General features: G+C 46.1%; 1 protein-coding gene across 1 annotated transcript; it reads right to left on the bottom strand.

Moving 5' to 3' along the window:
- Nucleotides 1-19,651: 19,651 nt before the first annotated feature.
- On the bottom strand, nucleotides 19,652-20,541 carry LOC121855654 (SCAN domain-containing protein 3-like). The gene is made up of 2 exons (XM_042350721.1): nucleotides 20,413-20,541; nucleotides 19,652-20,149 (listed from the first exon to the last, which is right to left on the bottom strand). Exons 1-2 carry the CDS (start codon nucleotides 20,539-20,541, stop codon nucleotides 19,652-19,654), a joined length of 627 nt encoding a protein of 208 aa, XP_042206655.1.
- Between the last annotated feature and the right edge of the window lie 509 nt (nucleotides 20,542-21,050).

The following is a 21,050-nucleotide window of genomic DNA, read 5'->3' as shown; positions in this document are numbered from 1 at the left end:
TGATACAGTGGTGTTGAGGTGTAATGATACAGTGGTGTTGAGGTGTAATGGTACAGTGAAACAGTGTTGTTGAGGTGTAATGATACAGTGATACAGTGGTGTTAGGGTGTAATGATACAGTGATACAGTGGTGTTGAGGTGTAATGATACAGTGGTGTTGAGGTGTAATGGTACAGTGAAACAGTGTTGTTGAGGTGTAATGAAACAGTGATACAGTTGTAATGAGACAAAATCTCACATGAAGAGGTAAGTTAGGAGGTTATAGTAGTAGAATATTATAGTGAGAGGAAATGGTAGCGTGTCTCGAGGGTGTGATGTCAACACTGTATATTAACACAGGCACAGTACAAGTGTAGTATATAAAACACCAATGTGTGTTACAGCTTTATTTTACTAGTTCAGTAGGGGGGATTAATGGGGGGGTTCGTACACAATTTATGATAGACTATGGTATTCTCGTATAACCTAACCTCACAATTAGAATGGGCACTTCACTAAGTTGATCGTTGGGGAGGTTCGGGATCACCGCACTTCTACAGTCTACACAGCCAGCACTTACTGTTACACGTTGAGTTGACAGCACTCTGTCGATGGACCCGGCTGAGACTTCGTTACACTTAGTGGCGGGCTTCTCTCGAGCGGGACTGGGGACGTGGTAGCTGGCCCTTCTTGGTTACAAGACACACTCTCGTGAGGGAGGGCTAGGACGTCATAATATTGGAAGACCAGCCGTCAGGTTGAGCTGATCTGGGGGGCGGCAAAGGGTCTCCTTACATTTGCCCTCGCTAATGTAGGGTCAGGTCTGGACTTTTTCAGAGACTATAAGTTGTATATTCTGGAGAAATCTTCAGATGGGGCCGTGTGACATGAGAGGCCCTGGTTGATTTGTGGCCCCTTGACTTGGGTTCGAGGGTTATATTTGACTTGGCTAATGTGAGGTCAGGTCTGGACTTCTTCTGCGGTGTAGGTTATTGTGTATATTGGGAGAGAGTCGGCCGGTGCCTTCTTACATGTTTGTTGGGGCCGTGTGACATGGGAGGGGAGCCAGTTGATTTGTAACTCCTTGAGTGGTTGCGAGGGGTACCCTTACATTTGACCCCCCTAATGTCGGGTCAAGTCTGGACTGTTTCTGAAATGTAAGCTGTGGTCTGACAACCCATCACTACACCTCCCGCCAAGACCAAAGCTTCCATGCCATACGCAATCGATGTTCACAGTGGATGACAATAGCGAGTGCCCAACCTGAGAAAAATAGCTACTGCGGTGTAAAGTATGCACCTCACATCCTACCATAGTCTGGTAATATTTATAATATCTAAGCGGCTATCTAAGGATACGGAAACGGAAAGGTGAATGTAGATATGAAGGAGAGAGAGAGCGCCTTAGCAGGAGCTTGTCGGAGAGCGTCACTTTAGGGAGTTAGATGAGGGTACACAGTCGGAGGTTTGAAAGGTTATGCAATGGTGTTGCTTGCCCTGGCTTATTTCTGCTTAGGTTCCCTAGTGTTAGTATCTTCAAGCCTGGAATAGATTTACATACTTGTTGCTTCAACTGTTAAACTCTTGCGCAGGGCAGCACATACAACATATATAATAATAAGATACATGGCCGCTTAAAAAAAAAAGGGGGGGGGAAGTTGGGGAAAAATACAACTTGTGAACAAAAAGAAATATTTGTACATACTAAAAAGGCAGCAGAAATTATTAACAAGATACAATGGCAAAAACAAAAACTCGTCAGCATTCGTCGAGATCCCGGGTGGCGCGTGGTCCATCACCACCTCCACCAATCGGTGCCCGGCATCAGGGTGGACGACGCAGTAGATACGGTGGTTGGCGTTTCCTGTCCCGTCCGGCGGTCTGCCACGGTGTGTGTCGCGTGCCTCACTTCCTCCACTTGAACTTCTGTGTAGAGCGGCAGTTCCTGACGCATTCCAGATGGATTTTTCTAGTCCCATCTGAGTTTCCTCTGTAGAGTCTCATTTTCCGTTGTGGTCCAGATGGATTTTTCTAGTCCCATCTGAGTTTCCGCCCTTCCCGGCCGGGATCAAAGCCGGTCCACTGCTTGGGGTGTCATCGCTTTGGATGGCGTGTAGGGCAGGGTCCACGGACAAGAGTTCGCCCCCCGTACGTGAGTGTCGGCGAGACCCCTGACCGTCCTGTCCCACACCCTCACAGTGGTGAATCCCTCCCTGGGTGGGCCCCCCAGGGTTTGCTTGTTTCTTCCTCTACTTGTAGTCAGGTCACTTCTGTTTCGTCCCCAATGGTGTGGTAAACACCGGCGAGGCAGATCCCGCGTGGGCCGAGGTCAGCCATTACTTGTCTGGTACCTGGTGGTTCCATTCCCGGAGTGGAAGTGCGTGGGACCAGTTGACAGGTCCTGAAACGTAGGGAGCTGTCGTCTGGATCGCCACTGGGACCTCTAGTTGTTTGTTGCCTGTTGCTTGCTGCTACTGAAGTTGCAGGTCGGGGTTTCGGGATTTTCTCCTGGGTTCCAAGGAGACGACCTGGTTCCCTGCCTGGAGCTAGGTGCTGCGCTGGTCCTGCATGGCGTAGCTTGCTCAGGCTGATGGTACCCATAGATGTTGTCTGTCAGTATTGTGGGCTGTGAGACCGTAGCCTCGGTGCGTGTCTCGTCGTTCAGCAGGCGAGCGACGAGACGCAGCCCAGTGTCTTCAACCAGATCGAGGGCCAGCATTATGCAAGCCCGTTTCTGGAGCTTGGGGCTTGCAGTGTCGACGTGAAGGCGTCACCCATTCGCCGCGGGGTTGCCCGCTGCGTGTTCCGCTCGTGTCGGGCATCCATTATGAGTCAGGATGCGTTGGTCTCAGCTCATCTGGTAGGGGGTCAGCTGCAGCTGTGGTGGTGTCATCTCCGACTTTTGTGTGGGGTCACGGAGACCTCGCCCAGGCCCGTGAAGAGCAAGGGGAGTGCTGACTCTGTAGCTTGGTAGAAAGACAAGATCCCGGGGTGGAGAATCAACGATTAGAAGTGCCCCTAGACTCGTTACTTTAATCTATGTTCTGTGACCTGGTGTTATATCTATGAGCCCTAATCTGATCAAGTCTTACTGGTACAAGTGGGGCAGTAGCTTGGGGAGTTCTCTGATTATTACTTGGGGTGTGAGGCACCTGATTGTTCTGAGGGGGGTGGTCAGCTGCTGGTGGAGGGATAGGGTGTTGGGAAGGGAATGTTACTCCTAGAGGGGGCTGGTTGGTGAGGCCTGATTTGTTCAAGACGTCATCGTCGACAGTTGCCAGCTTCAATCTATTCACATGCACAGTTTCCTGACGTCCCCCCTGGCAAAGCGGGGAAATAGTGAAGTTTACTTTGCTGGGTTGGGCGGTTACTCTATATGGGCCTTGCCATCTCTGTTGCAACTTAGAGGGGGTATCAGGGGAGGATGATTCGTTAGTTAGGAAGACCAGGGTACCTACGGTAATATTGGAAGGGGTGACCCTGAGGTTATAGTAGGTGGCGTTGTGTAAGTGACCTTTCCTGTTTAGTTCCTGCACCCGAGTAAAGACCGTTTGTAACCTGTTTTGCAAGACAGAAGGGTAGTCCTCGCCATAGGATAGGGGTGGGGGGTTGATTACACCAGCAGGAAGGTTTGGATCCCTACCAAAGTGAAGGAAGTAAGGAGTGTTATGCAGGGTGGTATTAATTGCGGTGTTCATGGCCAGTTGTGCAAGAGGTAGCTGATCGTCCCAACCGCCGTACTGATTATTAACCAAAAACGACAAGTGATCTTTCAACGTGCGGTGGGAACGCTCAACCATGGCATTAGCCTGTGGGTGGTAACTAGTGGTTAGATTTGACTTAGCCCGCAGCAAGTCGCACGCCTTCTGAAAGATGCCCGAGGTAAACTCTGTCCCTTGATCACTTACAATGACCCGGGGACACCCATGAGTACCAACGTATTGTAACAGGGCTTCACAAACTGTCTCTGCGCGTTTATCGGGGATGGGTATATAGGTCGCAAAACGTGAATAGTGATCGACGATGGAAACAACGTATCTGTTTCCCCGGTGTGAACGTATTGTCATGTCAGTTAGATCGATCGATACCCGTTCCAAGGGCTAGGAGGCTGGTGGGAACTCCTGCAGCTCTCCCTGTCTCTTTGGGGTACCCTTCCTTAACTGACATGCCAGACATCCTTTGACAAATGCCCCAACTTTCCGCGCTAGATTGGGCATGAAAAACATAGAGCGTGCACGTGCATATGTGCGACATTCACCCGGGTGGCTGCGAATTGGGAAGAGTGAGCTACTTCTAGGGCCGAGTTTTCCAAGGATGCGGGGATGACTACGAGTTCTGTGGGTTGTTCATCATCCTGTTTCATAGTAACAAGATACAGGACTCCGGTTAAAAGACTGAAATCACAAAGTAAGGCTTTGTTGACCTTCTTGGGGAGCGGACCCCCCTCAAGGAACTCAATGACAGGACCCCACTGTGGGTCTTCGAGTTGGCGTTGGCGCACCTCATTAGGTGATAGGTCCCCAAAAATGGGCTGAGTCATGCTGCTAGGATTCCCGACATTATTTATAGGTAATACATTACGGCTCAGTGCGTCTGGTACTTCGTGGTTCTTGCCTGGCTTATGCAAAATGGAGAAGTTATACGCATTTAGAAAGACTGCCCAGCGTGCTACCCGTGCATTAGGAGTTTTACCTTGGAAGATATATATTAAAGGACGGTGATCAGTGATTACATAAAAGTGTCTACCAAATAGATAAGCATCAAAGGAAATTACGGCCTTGACAATAGCCAAGGCTTCTTTCTCAGTTGTGGAGTAGCGGAGGGCAGCTCCGCTCAATTTCTGGGAAAAATAAGCAATAGGGATGGGGTTATCTTCACCACCTTGCATGAGACAGGCTCCCAGTGCTTCGTCGGAAGCGTCAGTGTGCACGTAAAACGGCTGCGTGAAGTCCGGCAGTGCTAACATTGTTGCCGACTTCAATAAGTCCTTAAGATGGTTAAAAGCTTTATCTGCCTCCCCCGACCACCGAAACTGAACCGACTTCTTTGTAAGTTTCGTAAGGGGGAGGGCCGCCTCTGAAAAGTGAGGGATGTGACGTCTGAAAAAATTGGCGGTGCCGAGGAACTGTTTCACACCCCTGGCTGTGGTGGGGGGTGGCATCTCTGCTATCGCTTTCACTTTCACCGGGTCGGGCCTAACGCCGCTATGACCTACGATGAATCCCAGGAATTTAACTTCCTGGCGCGCGAACGCGCATTTCCTAAGGGACACTTTCAGTCCGGCCGCTTTCATGACCGAGAGAACCTCATCTACATCCCGCATGTGAGAATCCATGTTTTTACTATAGACGATAACATCGTCCAGGTAAGCCATAGCGTTCCTCCCAAGCACGGGTGTGAGACTGTGGTTCACAGCCCTCATGAACGTGGCCGGTGCTCCCTTTAGCCCGAAAGGTAACCTGTTGAAACAAAATAGACGGCTGCCGTCCGCGAAAGCAGTTTTGGGGCGGTCAGCCGGGTCAACTGGTATACTCCAGTACGCATCCTTACAGTCTAGAACTGTGCATATAGAAGCTCCGTTCAATTGGTCCAGTGTCTCGTCAATTCTGGGCAAGGGATAGCTATCAGCAATGGTGTCCTTATTAAGTTCCCTATAGTCTACACAGAATCTAGTTGACCCGTCCTTTTTTCTGACTAATACGACCAGGGAGCAATAGGGGCTAGTGCAAGGGGAGATGACGCCACGTTCCTCCATTTGGCGACATAAGTCCCTAATTTGAGTTTTAGCCGCCTCAGGAAGCCTCCACTGCCGTACCCTGGTGGGGGGAGCAGAGCCGGTATTAATTTTGTGTGAAGCTGACATCAGGCCGAGGTCCTGATCTGAAGTTGCAAACAGATCTTCATGCTGCTTTATTATAGAGCGTAGACGTTCTCTAATAAGGGTGGGTAGGTGATCTATGTCAAGGGATTCTATTGCAGTGGCGAACATTTGCTGTGAATCTACGAATTCTGTGTCACCCCTAATGTTATATCTCGTAGAATCAAAATGCTCCAGATCCTCTACTTTATCGACCGCACAGACTGTTCCCACTGAATGACCAGGAGTAAGTTTAAATTCCCTGGGGGTGGGGTTTATGACTGGGACGCTAGGCTGCTGAGTGTTAATGAGCCCCGACTGCACGTATGGGGACATTTTATGAGGGGTTTCAACAAATACATACTCCTGATTCTCCGTGGAACTGTCGAACGACCTTGACCATCAAAAGGGCAGAACAACACTAGAGTGGGGAAGGATGACAGTGGCGCGCGTAGGGTGTAGCTGGGGGGCTTTGGGTGCGGGGGGCTGGGGGCGTTTAGGCTTAATGAGGTGGACGGGCAGACCAGACCTATTCCTAATAGGAGTACCTGCATAATCTCTACCATCTAGTGTCACGGTATACCGGCTCCCATCAAACTGGATTCCATACTTAAACCTACACAAGAAATCTGACCCAATAAGAACATCCCCTGGGAAAAGATCACGGCTTACCACAACCAGCGCGTAAACAACTATCTTATCTCCTAAGTCTACAGTTATATCTCTGGAATCCAATGTTGAGAGGCGGTTCCCCGTGACGCCACGTAACTCAGGAACTCTATGCTTTCCCCCTAGGCTCATCTTGGAGGCCACGTTCTGTTTCACCAAGGACACCGAGGAGCCTGTGTCAATGAAAGCTTCAACCCGTTTCCCTCCCATTTTCAACTTAATAATTGGCCTGTCTTCCCTAGTCACCATCAACGCCTCGCCCTTGTCTTTAGTAGTAGGGACATAACCTGCGAATGTGTCTCCACTCAGCACATGCGTAACAACGCATTCCGGTGTATGAACACTCTCTGCGGGTATGTCCCTGGTCGCCACACCCATCGCACTGGTTTCCCTCACATTGGAAGGGACATCCGTGCACCGCGTGGGACCATGCCCCACAGGAGGAGCAGCGAAAAGGCTTCGGAGCTCTATACCAGCTATCCCGCATGGGCGGGCCCGGGCGCGCACTTATGACTGCACGGGGGCGGGGGTCAATCCCAGCCCGCGCCCCGCGGGTCCCTGCCCCGGACGGCCGGCCGCCCCGTGGCTCATTACCCAACGTGTTTATACCTACTGTATCTAACCCTGATTGCTCCCGCCCTTCCTCGTGGAACGGTGACTGTTCCTGTCACTTCCTTTCGTCCCGGCTGAGACTCTCCACCATCAGTCTCAAGAATTCATCCTCCCAGACAGAAGGGGTGTTACGTGTAGGGGTGGGAGGGGCGGCGTGAATTGTCGACACAAAACGGGAGGGGGGGTGGGTTTCCTGAGCTGTATATACGTCCGCGCTGCTTTAATTGCGTTCTCGATCGTAGTTATCCCGCTCGCCACCATGTACGTACGCATCTCGCCGGGTAAGCCCGACAGAAAGTAAGAGAGTACTAGCTCAGGTGGGAAGAATTGTGGGTGATTCACTCTCGCCATCTTCACAGCACTACCTATGCATGATAGGTAAACTTTTAGTGATGAACACTCCTCTAGCTTGATATTAGCTAAACGTGTCGTGTGATCTTGTAATGTGTTACCCTGGCTGTAAATTTCCCGTAATCCGTTCGCGAACGTGTCCCACGTGGTAGCATTCTTTACTGTCGAGTTAAACCTTATCACACCTTTCGCATCACCGCCCGATCGCATACGTGCCGTCCTAAGGCGGCATTCCTCGTATTCCTGAAGGGGTTCCGGGAACGCACTTTCAGTGTCTCCTAACCACTGTTCCAGCCTATAGGCTGATGTCGCAGGGTCACGGCCATCGCCCTCAAACATGGGTATCTGACTGACCAATTGTGCTGCACTACTAGCTGAAACGGTCGTAAGGAAGGGGTCTGGCATGCTGGAGGGGTTGGGAGGTGCTAAGGTGTACGTGAGCGTGGGGAGGGGCGTGGCGAGAGAGGGTGCAGGATGGTTAAGGGGTAGGGGGGGAGAGTAGGTACTAGTGGATTGTTCAGGGAACGGGAATAAAACGGAAGTCGTTGGTGTAGTGTTAACAGGAGTCATATTAGCTTGCGAGGAGGGCTGGGAAGTACTGATCGTGGAAGTCGAAATTGTCAATGTTGACGATGACGTCTGTGGGTGGGACGAGGAGGGGGTTTTACTGACACTTGCCCTTGTTGAGTTCTCGACCATTGTTCCCAACAATATGTGGACGGGGAAGGGGGAGTGGATGACTGTCACCACTTGTACCACACTGAAGGACAGGAATTATATTACAAATGCTACCACCCTTGTACTGCCTGCTTCGTCAAGATAGTTACGAGTTTACTTCAAAAGATTCTAACTATCACTGTACTGAACACTAAGGGGAAGAGGCGTGAGTTTTACGTTAAGTGCACTGCCACCATTGTAATGAGACAAAATCTCACATGAAGAGGTAAGTTAGGAGGTTATAGTAGTAGAATATTATAGCGAGAGGAAATGGTAGCGTGTCTCGAGGGTGTGATGTCAACACTGTATATTAACACAGGCACAGTACAAGTGTAGTATATAAAACACCAATGCGTGTTACAGCTTTATTTTACTAGTTCAATAGGGGGGATTAATGGGGGGGTTCGTACACAATTTATGATAGACTATGGTATTCTCGTATAACCTAACCTCACAATTAGAATGGGCACTTCACTAAGTCGATCGTTGGGGAGGTTCGGGATCACCGCACTTCTACCGTCTACACAGCCAGCACTTACTGTTACACGTTGAGTTGACAGCACTCTGTCGATGGACCCGGCTGAGACTTCATTACACTTAGTGGCGGGCTTCTCTCGAGCGGGACTGGGGACGTGGTAGCTGGCCCTTCTTGGTTACAAGACACACTCTCGTGAGGGAGGGCTAGGACGTCCTATATATTGGAAGACCAGCCGTCAGGTTGAGCTGATCGGGGGAGCAGCGAAGGGTCTCCTTACATTTGCCCTCGCTAATGTAGGGTCAGGTCTGGACTTTTTCAGAGACTATAAGTTGTATATTCTGGAGAAATCTTCAGATGGGGCCGTGTGACATGAGAGGCCCTGGTTGATTTGTGGCCCCTTGACTTGGGTTCGAGGGTTACATTTGACCTGGCTAATGTGAGGTCAGGTCTGGACTTCTTCTGCTGTGTAGGTTATTGTGTATATTGGGAGAGAGTCGGCCGGTGCCTTCTTACATGTTTGTTGGGGCCGTGTGACATGGGAGGGGAGCCAGTTGATTTGTAACTCCTTGAGTGGTTGCGAGGGGTACCCTTACATTTGACCCCCCTAATGTCGGGTCAAGTCTGGACTGTTTCTGAGATGTAAGCTGTGGTCTGACAACCCATCACTACACAGTGGTGTTGAGGGGTAATGATACAGTGATACAGTGGTGTTGAGGTGTAATGATACAGTGATACAGTGGTGTTGAGGTGTAATGATACAGTGATACAGTGGTGTTGAGGTGCAGTTGGACAATGATTCAGTGGTGTTGAGGTGTAATTATTAATTTCTTAAATTTATTTTTGCGGGAGTTAGCCCACCCGGGCACAGGTCGAATGACCCACAGAAGAAGGCAGAGCATTCCACAGTTTGGCTGTGTGAGGAAAGAAGGATGCACTATAGTGGGTTATTCTAGTGTGACAGGCATCCACAAAGAAACGGTGGGCACCTCGGGCAAGACGTGTGTTACGAGCCCACGGTCTTGCCGTCTGTACACAGGATGCTAAATCCACCTAACATTGCCCGTTAAAGTACCTGTAAAGGGAGAGAGTGAAGCAACATTGTGGCGAAGAGAAAGGGAAGAAAGATTGTCAACTAAAGGAGGAGAGTTATTACGACGAAATGCTTTTGATTCTACTCTATCTAGCAGTTAGGCAGAAGAGTCACTCCACATATGAGATCAGTACTCCAAGTTAGGACGAATGAATCCCTGTTATACTTGAAGCAACTGTTCTGGAGTGAAATCGCTACCGCATCTGTACAGCATTCCTAACTTTCGGGAGGCAGCTTTAGCAATGTTTTATTACTATTGATTTTAACCAAGTTTCTACCCCCATTCGGAGATGCTGCACAGATCTGTATTGATAGATGTTATGATATCAGCTCTAGAAACAGATCTACAGTAGTTTGAGAGTTAGAAGGGAGGAGAAATGTGAAGAAGAGTGAAGAGTAGAATCATCAGCGTAAAAATGGATAGAATTACTTGTAGTGTGAATTAAATCATTGATAAAAAGAAGGAAGAGAGTAGGTGAAAGAATAGAACCCTGTGGGACACCACTACTGGTAGAGAAAGAGAGAGAGAGAGATCCCTTGACAACAACTGCCAGGGATCGGTTTTCAAGGAAGCTAGAAATTAGAAAATAAAGTGGGGGAGAAAAACCATGAAAGGGAAGTTTAGAAAGCAAAGACTTATGCCATACCCTGTTAAATGCTTTGGAGATGTCGAGGGCCACGACGAAAGTTTCCCCAAAATCCCTTAGAGAGGATGACCAAAGATGGGTGCAGTAGGAGAGCAGATCACCAGTAGATCTCGCCTGGCGAAAGCCATACTGGTGATCCGACAAAAAAGAATGGCGTTCAAGGTGACGGAGAAAATGGGAGTTCAAGATGGTTTCAAAAATCTTAGTGTAATCGCTCATAGGAGCGATTTTGATTTGTGCAGGACAATAAGACCCTTGTCGTTGATGCGGTGAGTATAATTCGGTCAAAACCTGTTGAATACATTTCACGTATAATAACTGCTGACACACCAGGACACACAGATTGCATAATATGATCAATATTCAGTAAATAATTACACCTATTAAAGTTATTTAGAATTCTCAGAGGATTCAACAGTTCATAATCACACTCACGTTTTTGGGTCTAGGGTTAGACCAACGAGAACAAATATATTGTCCTGCAGGAAGATGTTGGCTGACGAGAATCAAGATGTTGCCTCTACAGTGGAAGGCGATAGTCTGCCCCTTAGGCTGTCACACAGCTGCTAAAAGCTCCATCTCGCTTAGTAAGCTATTCTGAGGTGTAATCAGTCTCTTCACTTAACATGTGGCTGGCGAGCACAATTGTGCGTGGCGATAACACTTTGAGAGGGATGAAGTTAGGGCAATGGGGCGATAGTTAGAGGGATTAGAATGGTCACCCTTCTACGGGATGGGCTGAACCAAGGCATGCTTCCAAGGAGAAGGAAAAGTTTGGGTTTTGAGGCAGAGGCGAAAGAGGCGAGCAAGCACAGGGGATAGAGCTTCAGCACACTCCCTCAGAACACGAGGGGGTATTCCATCCGGTCCATGCGCCCTACTCACATCCAACCTAGATATCACACCAGCAACCCTGCGAGTGGGGATTATAAGAAAGCGCATAGGTTCAGTAGGAGGAGCAGAGGTTGGAGGGATAGAGTAGGAATCGTCTAAGGTGGAATTAGAGGAGAATAAGGTGCTAAAAAGATTGGCTTTGTCAGGTCGGAAGAGAGGAGGAAAAGAAGGAGTGCAGAAGTAATTGCAAATATTTTTGGTTAAGGACCAGAAGGATTTACTAGAGGAAGAACTACTCAGGACAACGGTCTTTCTTTTTATAAAATTCCGCTTGGCCCTACGAAGAATAGCCTTACAACGATTCCTAGAGGTAATGAAAGGGGTGTGGGTAATAGGAGAAGGAGATAGTTTCATAGCTTGATATGAACTATCTCTCTCCCTGCATGCAAGAGAGCAGGGGCGATCAAACCATGATAGTAAAGTGAAAGTTTTGGTAGAAGATGAGATAAATGCACGCATACCACCCTGTATAACACCAGCAATGCTGTCAGCACACACCGAGGCGTCCCGAGTGGAAAAGCAACATTCATCCCAAGGAACATAAGAACATAAGAACATAAGAAAATAAGGAGTCTGCAATAGGCCGGTTGGCCTGTGTATGGCAGCTCCTGTCGAGAGTTACTACCACTCTCTATCATCCATGAATCTATCTAGCCTCCTTTTAAAACTTTCCAGCGTTCCAGCACTTACTACAAAGTTGCTAAGCTTGTTCCACTCATCCACCACCCTATTTGTGAGCCAGTTCCTTCCTTTCTCCCTCCTAAACCTATACTTATCCAACTTAAATCCGTTGCTACGAGTCCTATTCTGCTCTTATATTATAAGAACTTTATCTATATCCCCTTTATTGATTCCTTTCACCCACTTAAATACTTCTGTCATATCTCCCCGCACTCTTCGTCTTTCTGGGGAATGCAAGTTAAGTTTCTTTAACCTATCCTGATATGGAAGGTTTCTAAGTCCCGGAATCATTTTTGTCATTCTTCGCTGCACCGACTCTAGTGAAGTTATATCCATTCTATAATAGGGGCACCAGAACTGAACCGCATAATCGAGGTGCGGCCTGACTTGCGCAATATATAGTTGTAATAAGACCTCTGCACTCTTGTTACTTACACTTCTAGATATAAAACCCAATACTCTGTTTGCCTAATTTCGAACATTAACGCACTGTTTTCTAGGCCGTAGGTCCGGGCTTACAAGTACCCCTAGGTCTCTTTCACACGTCGACTTCTCTAGGTTGATGTTGTTAAGGATTGCCAGCTTGCCCTCCGGTAGTGCCATAGTTGACGCTTAGAAGGAGGAGGAGGAGGTGGTCGTGCCCTGCTTGATTTAATAGAAATAAGATTGTGATCAGAAGACCCTAATGGGGCAGAAATCGAGTGTGAATAGTGTGAGGGGTTAGAGGTATCAATTTGATCGTGTCGATCAGGAACTCGTTTAGGATGTTTGATTATTTGTTCCAAATCATTAAGTAAAGAAAAAGAAAGTGCCCCAGCTCCACCTGGGCCATCCCTTGCAGAGCCAAGTCACTCTCTGTGATGTGCATTGAATTTCCCTAGGTAGAGGATCTTGGTGTTGGGATGTGTGGATAGCAACGACTCATGGCAAGAAGTGAGATAGTCAAAGAGTTCCAAATAGTTGGTAGAGTTGGGAGAACAGTATAGGAAACAAAGAAAAATAGTCACAGTAGGTAGAGATATTTTGAGCCAGATGATAAAGGAAGATTCAAGATCCATGAGTCGAGCTATAGGTGTACGTATGTTGCTTAGGCGCATCCACCTCCCCTAGAACGAAAAGAGATGTAAAGGTTGTACTGTAGTTAGAGACTTGAAAGGGTTTGGGAGAAGGCGCTTTGGTCAGTTAAAGTTCGGAAAGTAGTAAGAGGTCGGGGGAAGAGGTTAATAGATGGTGCTCCACAAAAGGAAAATTGGATCTCAGGCCGCGAATGTTGGAAAAATGAGGTGTGAAATAAGCCGATCCTCCAGCAACCTCGATGGCGTCAGTTGAGGCCCCAGTAGTTTGATGATGATCAGGTCGGCACTGGGGACCAAAACCTTCCCGACCAGTGGGACCCATCCGAGAAGGCCCCGCTTCAATATTACTCTCAACTGACATAGGAGAATAAAATTGAATCGATAAAACAGATCAAGAATGAGTACTTTTATATTTGTTGTGTTGTCAATAGTAAGAGACCCTGCAAATGAGATCCTGCAGTTGTGTAAAAATGTGGCAGAAAGACAGATCAGCAACCTGGGACTTGGTCACAATTTTCGTGATGCCATATGGCAGCAGGATCTACCATTAGACAACACATTATGCTTCCAATAACTTCCCAGGCGGTAGTATCTCCCTGCCTACTACCTACTACCTACTACCAACTACCTCCTGATACAGTGGTACAGTGGTGCTGAGGTGTAATGATTCAGTGATGCAGTGGTGTTGAGGTGTAATGATACAGTGTGATAAAGTGGTGTTTAGGTGCAGTTGTACAATGATACAGTGGTGTTCAGGTGTAATGATACAGTGATACAGCGGTGTTGAGGTGCAGTTGTACGATGATACAGTGATACAGTGGTGTTGAGGTTCAGTTGTACAATGATACAGTGATACAGTGGTGTTGAGGAGCAGTTGTACAATGATACAGTGGTGTTGAGGTGTAATGATACAGTGATACAGTGGTGTTGAGGTGTAATGATAGTGATACAATGGTGTTGAGATGTAATGGCACAGTGGTGCTCAGGTGTAATGATACAGTGATACAGTGGTGTTGAGGTGCAGGTGTACAATGATACAGTAGTGTTCAGGTGTAATGATACAGTGATACAGTGGTGTTGAGGTGCAGTTGTACAATGATACAGTGTTACACTGGTGTTGAGGTTCAGTTGTACAATGATACGGTGGTGTTCAGGTATAATGAAACAGTGATACAGTGGTGTTGAGGTGTAATGATACAGTGATACAGTGGTGTTGAGGTGTAATGATACAGTGATACAGAGGTGTTGAGGTGTAATGGCACAGTGGTGCTCAGGTGTAATGATACAGTGATACAATGGTGTTGAGGTTCAGTTGTACAATGATACAGTGGTGTTGAGGTGTAATGATACAGCGATACAGTGGTGTTGAGGTGTAATGATACAGTGATCCAGTGGTGTTGAAGTGCAATGAAACAGTGATCCAGTGGTGTTGAGGTGTAATGATACAGTGATACAGTGGTGTTGAGGTGTAATGATACAGTGATACAGTGGTGTTGAGGTGCAATGATACAGTGATACAGTGGTGTTGAGGTGTAGTTGTGCAGTGATACAGTGGTGTTGAGGTGTGATGATACAGTGATACAGTGGTGTTGAGGTGTAGTTGTACAATGATACAGTGGTACTGAGGTGTAATGATACAGTGCTACAGTGGTGTTGAGGTGTAATGATACAATGATACAGTGGTGTTGACGTGTAGTTGTACAGTGATACAATAGTGTCGAGGTGTAATGATACAGTGATATAATGGTGTTGAGGTGCAGTTGTACATTGACACAGTGGTGTTGGGGTGTGATGATACAGTGATACAGAGGTGTTGAGGTGCAGTTGTACGATGATACAGTGATACAGTGGTGTTGAGGTTCAGTTGTACAATGATACAGTGATACAGTGGTGTTGAGGTGCAGGTGTACCGTGATACAGTGGTGTTGAGGTGTAATGATACAGTGATACAGTGGTGTTGAGGTGCAAGTGTACAGTGATACAGCGGTGGCGAGGTGTAAAGGTACAGTGATACAGTGTTGTTGAGGTGTAATGGTACAGTGATACAGTGGTGATGAGGTGTAATGATACAGTGATACAGCTGTTGTTGAGGTATAAAGTTGAGGTACAACGTTGAGGTACAATGTTGGTGTTGAGGAGCAGTTGTACAGTGATACTGTGGTGTTGAGATACAATTGTACAGTGATGCAGTGATGTTGAGGTGCAATGATACAGTGATACAATGGTGATGAGGTGTAATGATACAGTGATACAATGGTGATGAGGTGTAATGATACAGTGATACAGTGGTTCTCGAGGTACAAAGATACAGTGGTACAGTGGTGTTGAGGAGCAGTTGTACAGTGATACAGTGGTGCTGAGGTGCAATGACCTCGTGATACAATGCTGATGAGGTGCAGTGGTACTGAGGTGCAGTGGTACAGCTATATTACAGTGGTATTGAGGTCAGTGGTACAGAGGTGATCCATCTCGACTATCCTTCATCCGTGGGTGAGGTAGGTACTGCCATAAAGCAGATGAAAAATAACAAAGCCACAGGACATGATGGAATCCCAGCCAAGGTGTATAAAGCAGGAGAACTTCTGCTTACCAGTTGTCTCTGTGCAATCCTGGAGAATATATGGGAGAAGGAGGAAATCTCTCAAGATCTTAAAGATGCCTCCATTGTCAATATTTATAAGAACAAACAAAACTAGTCAGACTGTGGCAACTACCTCAGGATCTCGCTGCTGTCCATAGCTGGCAAGATTATCGCCCGAGTCCCTCTAAACAAACTTCTTCATGAGGCGGAAAACGTCCTCCCAGACTCTCAATGTGGCTTCAGACCATCATGTGGCACCACTGACGTGATCTTTGCTGCCCGCCAGATACAGGAAAAGTGCAGAGAACAGCGGCGTGACTTGTACATGGCCTTAATTGACCTTACCAACGCATTCGACTCAGTCGTTTTGGCTGCCCACCAAACTTCATAGTCAATGTGAGGCAACTCCACGATGACATGAACGTCAGTGTCCTGCACAATGGCACCCAGTCTGAGTTCTTCCTCATCCAAATGGGGTTAAAACAAGGACGTGTACTGGCACTAACTCCCTTTTCAATTTTCTTTGCCAGTGATAGTGCCAGTGCCAGTGCCACTGACAATTTAGCCGGCGGGGTGGACATCCAGTGCCGGATAAAGGGGCATTCAACATAAGACAACCACCAGGTAGGAACAAAGGTGTCGGCCACTTCCATCACTGAACTCACCCCTGTCGCTCACACTGAATGCGACCTACAGGAGATCCTGAATACCAAGGAAGATGCGTATGCACACTTTGGCCTTAAGGTAATGTGCCTAAGACTCAGATTCTCTTTCAGCCTGCCCCTGGTTCAGCCACACCTCCACCATCCATCCAGCTTACTGGCACTACCCTCTCTAATGTTAACCACTTTCAGTACCTTGGTTCCCACCTTTATACCACCGCGGATATAGACTAAGAGATTCAACATCGGATCAGATGTGTATCTCAAGCCTCTGTCAGACTCCGTACTCGTGTCTTTAACTGTAATGAGCTGCTGTATGGCAGCGAGAGATGGGTCACTTTTAAAACTTTCACCAAAGTTTTCTACGTTCCATCCCCCGACTTCGCTGGAAAGACTAGAGAACAAATGTTAGTATTTTCCTTGAGAACAACTGTACGAGCATCGAAGCTACCATTATCCATGAAGAAGCTACGTTGGACAGGCAAGGTTATCCGTAAGGACGGCAGTAACTACCAAAACAGCTTCTTTAGTCATCTAACGAATGGTAAACACAATTCTGGAGGACAACGGAAAAGGTATAAGGGTAGTTTTAAGACAAACCGGAAAATGTGCCAAATCGACTCCTCACCTGGGAGAGGGTCACTCCACACCGTAACGTTTGGAGGAGCACCAAATGAGAAGGTGTCAATACTTTCGAGTTAGCCCGACTGCATACCGAGGCAGACGCTGCAGCCACCCCTCCTCCACAAGATGTTGCCCTCTACATGTGCAACAACTGTAGACGGTGCTGCCGGTCCGGTATCGGCCTCTCGAGTCATCTCAGAGCTCACCGAGGAAGGTGACATCTTTAATAACTCATATTTTTGCATCATAACTGGATGAGCGTCATACTCGATTCCGAGTGGCAGCAAATTAGTAAAGTAGTATGTATAGGGCTACATTGGTGTTGAGGTGCAATGGTACATTGATGCAGTGGATTTGATATCGTCATGCATTGATACAGTGGTGTTGAAAAGCATTAATGTAATGACACAGTGGTATAGTATTGAGTGCAATGATACTGTACAAGAATACAGTGGTACTGAGGTGCAAGGGTACAGTGATACTGTGATACTGAGGTGCAAGGGTACAGTGATACAGTGGCACTGAGGTGCAAGGGTATACTGATACGGTCGTACTGAGTTGCAAGGGTACAGTGATACAGTGGTATTGAGGTGCAAGGGTACATAGATTATTTCTTTGTAATTGTTATGCTGTTGTCCTGGTTCCTGTTCATCGAAAGTCACCTTCTAGCAATACTAAAATCTAATTTCGATTTCAATTGAATTTTATATCCCTGCCCTTGTTTTGAGTTTACCTAGATCCCATTTGATTTTGTCCATTGTTTTCTTTTTAATTTCTGAAGTTTTAGCCTCACTAAGCTATTGGTTGTGCACCAAACTTTGTTATTTTCTTTACTCTCCTTCTTTTGCTTTACTTGTAACTGTTACCAATTGTAGCGAGCCCTCCACCACTTCGATGGTGGACTAGGTGGCCTCTACACAGCTATCCGCAACTGTGTGCACCTTGTTGTGTGTGTTGCCGTAGCGTGTGCACACAGGGTGGTGTAATGCGTCTAGTGTGTCAGCATTATGTTAGTGTTAAGGTGCAAGCACTGCTTTCTTCCTCTCGCTTACAGCTACTGCCGCTGGCTAACTCTCGTGATGAATTGGGAAGTAACTTCCATAAGTCTTCCCCTGCCAGTACACAGCTTCTTCACTATCAAGACTCCTGCTGTGCCTCCTCGTGGCAATACACGGTAACTGGGTGCCTCTTGGGCCTAGATTAGATCAGCAAGGGGATCTCAGAGCAGCAGTGGGCCCATAGGCCTACCAAGCACTGCCCCACTGCCTTGTGGATTAACCTTGGTAGGTACAGTCTCGTTCAAGATTCTTCGAACACTGCTGGAGACAGCTGGCAACTCAAGGCGTTTGATTACTATAGTACAGCGGTTCCCAATTACTTTTGGCCATTACCCCAGTTTTTCCAAAGTCATGCTTAGCAACAAGCTCATTACCCCACTACATTTTGTTATTATTAGTTACACGCTAATGTGCAATTAATATAACTTTATTAGGTTGGACTTTCCTTTATTTTATAGAACAATAATGACAAATGCAGTAATTACAATTACTCTTTCTGTTGGAAATAAATCAATTATTAATTTCAGGAGTGCAATGACACCTTCACTGCTATTGAAATAAATAAAACAATAATTGTAAAGTACATTAAGTACAAATTCTCTCTGAAATAAATAAATCAAATAATAATAGCAGGCCTACAGTGACACATTCAGTTCTATTGAAACAAATAAAACAGTAATTGCATCATAGTACAATAAGTAGCTACTTACTGTTGGAAACACTTAAAAAAAAATACCGTAATTACAGAAGCACAATGACACCTTCAGTTGAAAATTAGGTGAATATCAGTGGGAAAAAATATATATTGCAATGGAAATAATGTTCAATCATGAGAAAAATGACACTTTCGGTTTGAGATCATTTCCGAAATGCGTGGGTATAGCTGTTTAAGTGCACATCTGATATCATTTTCTGGTTGCATTCTATTTCTGTGTTTGCTTCGGATGGTCAATAGAGCCGAAAATCCGGCCTCACACAAGTACGTTGAGCCAAATGGTAGAGGCATTTTAGTTGCCTCTAAACTTGCCAGTGGGAACTCTGTATTAAGGCTAACCCAAAATGAAGATAACTTGTTGGAGTTAAATTCCATTTGTATGAGGTTGCTTGATTTTATTTCAATTATTTCTTCTGCTAGTCCATTTGGCTCGTCTGGCAGATGTTCAGTGGTACATTTGAAAGGATTTTGAACCCATGCATAGGCGAGTGGGTCAATGGCAGGGAAATAATTTTCCATCCTTAGACGCAGACTCTTTAAATGTGCACTCATTGTACTCTCCATGTCACTCAAGTTTATAGAATCATTATCTTCCAAGAATTCTCCCAACTTTGGAAATGCAGCTATTCTGCCCATTTTCAGTTTTGAGTCCCACAAGTCCAGTTTGGTACGAAATGCTTATATCTTTTCATTTAACGAGACGACATTTTCTTCTGGTCCTTGCAGTGATGTGTTCAGGGCATTTAAATGCACAAATATATCCACTAAATAGCATAGAAGGGAAGTCCATTTTGGATCTCTGAACCTCCCTGCCAAGTTATGCCCCTTATCCCCCCAAAACATTTCAATTTCAGTTCTGAGATGAAATACTCGTTCGACAACATTTCCTCGGGACAGCCATCTGGTTGGAGCATAATACAACAGACAATGATATTCAGAATCAGTCTCTCCACACAAAGAACTAAACAGTCACATCACTCATCACCTCCTCCAAATCAGGTTGCAAATTTTTCACTGCCAGTGCATGTCGATGGATAATGCAGTGTGTTGCAAGGACAGAAGGATTTTCCTTTTTCACATGTGCTAAAAATCCTGAGTGAACACCTAGCATAGATGGTGAACCATCTGTTGTGACTCCAACGCAGTTTTCCATTCTAGTTGCACATCTAGTTTCTTTAAAAAACGCATCCACCTTTAAAAATACATCCACACCCTTCGTAGTCGCTTCCAGTGGACTGCACATAAGTAGATCTTCCTCAATGTCCATTTCACCTTTGTACCGGATGTATACCATCAATTGTGCAGCACTCGCAACATCCGTTGTTTCGTCCAGCTGAATGGCGAAGATACCACTGTTCTTTACCCGTGAAATTAATTGATCCTTAATATCGTTTGACAGTTCGTCAATCCGACGTCTGATTGTGTTGTTGGATAGTGGTATCAATTTCAGTCTGTCATCCTGTTTTTGTCAACACATAGTCGAAGCCATGCTTAATGCAGCTGGTTTAATTAGTTCTTCTCCTATGTTGTGGGGTTTCCTAGCCTGAGCTATCATCCATGCTACTTGGAGACTGGCTTTTGTCGCATCCCGTTGGTCATACATAACATTTTCCAGGTTTGCCGAATCCAAACGCTGCCTCTTAAGGACTCCCTCAAGACGTCGGAAATAGTCCACTGAAGAAGTGGATGTTTTCTAATCAGATGATCTTTAAGTTTGCTTGCCTTCATCGATTCCTTGCACAAGATTGCATTGCATACAACACACTGTGGCTTCTGGATTCCTTTGTCAACGATGAATGTGAACCCAAGCTCCAGAAAAGCCTTGGAATACACACGCTTTCTTGAGGACATCTGTAAAAAGAAGTACAGACTTACAGACAGACAAACATGAGGGAGAGAAATAAAAATAAAAGGGAAATAAAATAAAATAACACATACGAATATATGCTCAAATTTCATCACAACAAACATAATAAATTCGCTTGTATAAATCAGAACATAACTTCTATGCACGCACATAAAATTCAACCCACTTTCCCAATTATTCATCTACAGATGAATGAACAAGGTAACAGTCAAAGAGACGAATTATAAAACAAACGAGAATACTGACCTATACAGAAAGGAGCGAGGGAAAACATGAGAGAGAGAGAGAGAGAGAGAGAGAGAGAGAGAGAGAGAGAGAGAGAGAGAGAGAGAGAGGAAAATAATGAAATACAAGAGCAAAATGCGAATATATGTATATTGGCTTATTCTGAACTCTAAATGGAATGAGACAAAAGTACAATAAAAGCAACAGAAAAGTTACTTCTTTAGTATATATAGAATTACGTAAAATATCGTCAAATAAAAGCCATATT

Source organism: Homarus americanus, unplaced genomic scaffold (assembly GCF_018991925.1).
Source record: "Homarus americanus isolate GMGI-L3 unplaced genomic scaffold, GMGI_Hamer_2.0 scaffold23229, whole genome shotgun sequence".
Classification (NCBI taxonomy): Eukaryota; Metazoa; Arthropoda; class Malacostraca; order Decapoda; family Nephropidae; genus Homarus; species Homarus americanus.
Note: the sequence above shows the minus strand (reverse complement) of the source record. Positions and strands in the feature narration are given on the sequence as shown.

Bases quoted from the DNA above. Each gene is read 5' to 3' on its own strand.
- LOC121855654 (XM_042350721.1), bottom strand. From the start codon at position 20,541: ATGTCCTCAAGAAAGCGTGTGTATTCCAAGGCTTTTCTGGAGCTTGGG. The intron at 20,150-20,412 runs GCAAGCAAACTT...TGACAAAAACAG, and splicing joins TGTGCAAGGAATCGATGAAG to GATGACAGACTGAAATTGAT.